General features: G+C 35.2%; 1 protein-coding gene across 1 annotated transcript; it reads right to left on the minus strand.

Annotated features, from left to right (window-relative positions):
* Positions 1-221: 221 nt before the first annotated feature.
* On the minus strand, positions 222-1,870 carry LOC131942528 (uncharacterized). Its single transcript, XM_059302434.1, has 2 exons — positions 1,672-1,870; positions 222-811 (listed from the first exon to the last, which is right to left on the minus strand). Exons 1-2 carry the CDS (start codon positions 1,868-1,870, stop codon positions 222-224), a joined length of 789 nt encoding a protein of 262 aa, XP_059158417.1.
* Between the last annotated feature and the right edge of the window lie 944 nt (positions 1,871-2,814).

Here is a 2,814-nt window from a genome sequence, read left to right on the forward strand (position 1 = left end):
AAAAAAAGTAAACATATTTACACAAAAAAGGGTACTCTTCAATCATAATGATAATAGACCATTAATTCCAAACAATGAATCTAAAGTCCCCACTCAAAATCTGTTACCATCTTTATTAAAGTGTGTACACTGGGAGAAACGGCACTTTTTCTGAAGAACGCCTGGATATGTATCTGACATGGCACATAATATCTGCGTCCATACAACCTAGCGGCCCGTTCTCAGCATAGGAGGCTTGCAATTGCACCTGTGATGCATGTAGTTGCCCCGCCTCCATTGAGGCATGCATGGCTCACCTGTCTTTGCTGAGGGGCGATTTCCTCCACTTCAGCTTCTTCACCTTGAGGTTGGAGGCAACGACGAGGTGCCCTCCCACGGTTGGTGCTGTTCCCCCTATTCAGTGGTTCCACTCTTGATTTAAGCTGGCGGGCAAGTGAATAGTAACCACTGCCTCGTGGAACATCTGCATCACCCATGTCGCAGAAGGACTCTGAGTGCATCCTCACAATGCTACTTGACACCTCACTTATTTGTGTGCGAGTGGGGTTAAGAAATCCACTGGACACTATCCTCTCAACCACAATCCTAACGAATTCTCGCCGCTGTTGTGGAGATGGCCTTTTCCTTTCCTCTATCACCCGAGAGAGAGCACTTGGCAGCCTGTTCCAGGGCATTTCGAACACGTAATCCCATTCTCGAAAATGTGTCACAACTTCACGTGGCTGCCTATCACTCGAGGTCGAAGCAGGAGGTGTAGTTGGCTGCACTGCATGTGGCACTGCAGATTGTATGACTGCAAAGGGAACAGGAGCTGTGAATGTAAATAATATTTATCAGTTAGTAGTAAATAAATTCACTCATGGATGAACAGAATAGGGATAATATATGGCACACAGTCTTATGAAACCCACATGTCTTAGACTTTCTTTGAAGAAATAAAAAGATGAGCTACGCCAAAGTTGGCCTAAAATGTTATAGAGTTTACTATAATCTGACACTTGAAATTAAGACCACCAAATTGTTGTTTTTTATAACACTCAGTTATAGTTGCATGGCTTTATAATTTTTTTTAATTTAACAAAATACTATTAGTTTGGTTTACACTGTGTCCATGAGGCTTATTGCTGTGGCTTACATCTAGATCTAGTACTTTTTTTTTCATTTGATAAATATACAATAAACTTATTTATAAAGTAAGTGATCTAAAATTGAATTAATTACTGAGTAAGAAATGTAAATCTATTTTTCATAGAAAAATAATAAGGGCATATGAAAAGACCAGGACTATCCAATAGTTTAAAAATGAAAGTATAAAAAAGATAATCCATAGAAAAAATTATCTTAAGTAATAACAAGAAAGGAAAATAACATTAAAGTGTATGTAAGAACAATAGGTAAAAAAAAGAAAAATGCAGAGGAATCAATAATGGCAAAAAAACCCTAAAAATATTTTATCGTTGTTATAACACCTAGGCAGGACAAACGTTGGTAATCTAAATTATTCATCAATTTATTTCCCAAAATAATTTGAACATTTAAACATTAAATAAAGATTGGGAAGGCCCAAATAAAGGAAATGCATTTGAATGTTTGTCCAGTTAACTTTATTAAACTTATATTAAAATCATTGTGATAATCTTTTAATTATAAATAAATAAGAAAATGCATTACCTTCAGTCGTTTGCCAGAAGCTGATTAGTTTCCGGGCCTGGATGATTTTCAGCACAGGTGTCAAGTCACCCTCTTTCACAAGAATCAGGTCAGCCAAACATGTAACTCCAATTTGTGTCAAGAGATCTTTAATCTTTATAAGGGTATCCTCATCAGTTAAAGACAAAGCAGCTTTGATTGATTCTACAATGGCCTCCATCAACTCAATGTTGAGATGGTCTATAATATAAACAGTCAAATTCAAAACCGACACAAAAAAATGAACAAGAAACTGTAGACAAGATAAATGAGAACAAATTCCTTCACAAAATTAAAAAAAAAAGTATCACAGATTTTCTTGTACTTTATAGATTAGATATAGATCTAGATCTAGAGTTAAAGTACTGTTTATTGTTTAACAGGTTAAAAACGACTAGATCTAGATCTAGATCTAGATTCTAGAGCTAGATCTAGCTAGATCTAGTGAAAAATTCGTTACTGAAGTCACACTTCTTTTTATTAAATTTAAAGATAAGAAACAATTATGACATACCAGGTCTAGTTTCCCTTGAATGTAGTAATGCGATGAAGTTGAAATAAAATGCAGATGATAATGTCGTAGAATAGATTTCCTTAGATGAACAATCGAAGTTAGCCGAGAGTAGAGATGTCAAAATGGCGCTTTGACAAACTTAAGTGAAGTGGGCTGACTTCGTCGGAAACGGAAATAAACTTGCTACTCGGACTTAGGGGCCTATCCTAGAATTTTTAATTACTTTTGGGGTTTTTAATTTTGTTTTCATGTAAATAAAATATTCTTAACTCTTCAATAATACTGTTTAATTTGATGTTCAGTTAAAATAATTTGCAGATATTTTAAAATTAAAGATAAAATATTTATTTGTTGTTAATAATTGAAATCACGCGAGGCGTTTCTGGCTTATCTAATTTTAGTCACTCTCCCGCCACGAAGGTTATGACAGGCTACGCGATAGGACTAGCGTATTTTAACGGTAAACGGGATTCGACTAGCCATATTCACGAGATGCTACCGTTTTTTAAAAATACTGTAAATTACTGTAAAAAAAAACAGTAATTTACAAGAAAAAACCGTTAATTTTTTACAGTGTAGGTTCATGTTAACTCCGCCTTTAGGCCATTGGT

This window comes from Physella acuta, unplaced genomic scaffold (genome assembly GCF_028476545.2).
Source record: "Physella acuta isolate Inbredline_101_S28 unplaced genomic scaffold, ASM2847654v3 ptg000410l, whole genome shotgun sequence".
Lineage (NCBI taxonomy): Eukaryota > Metazoa > Mollusca > Gastropoda > Physidae > Physella > Physella acuta.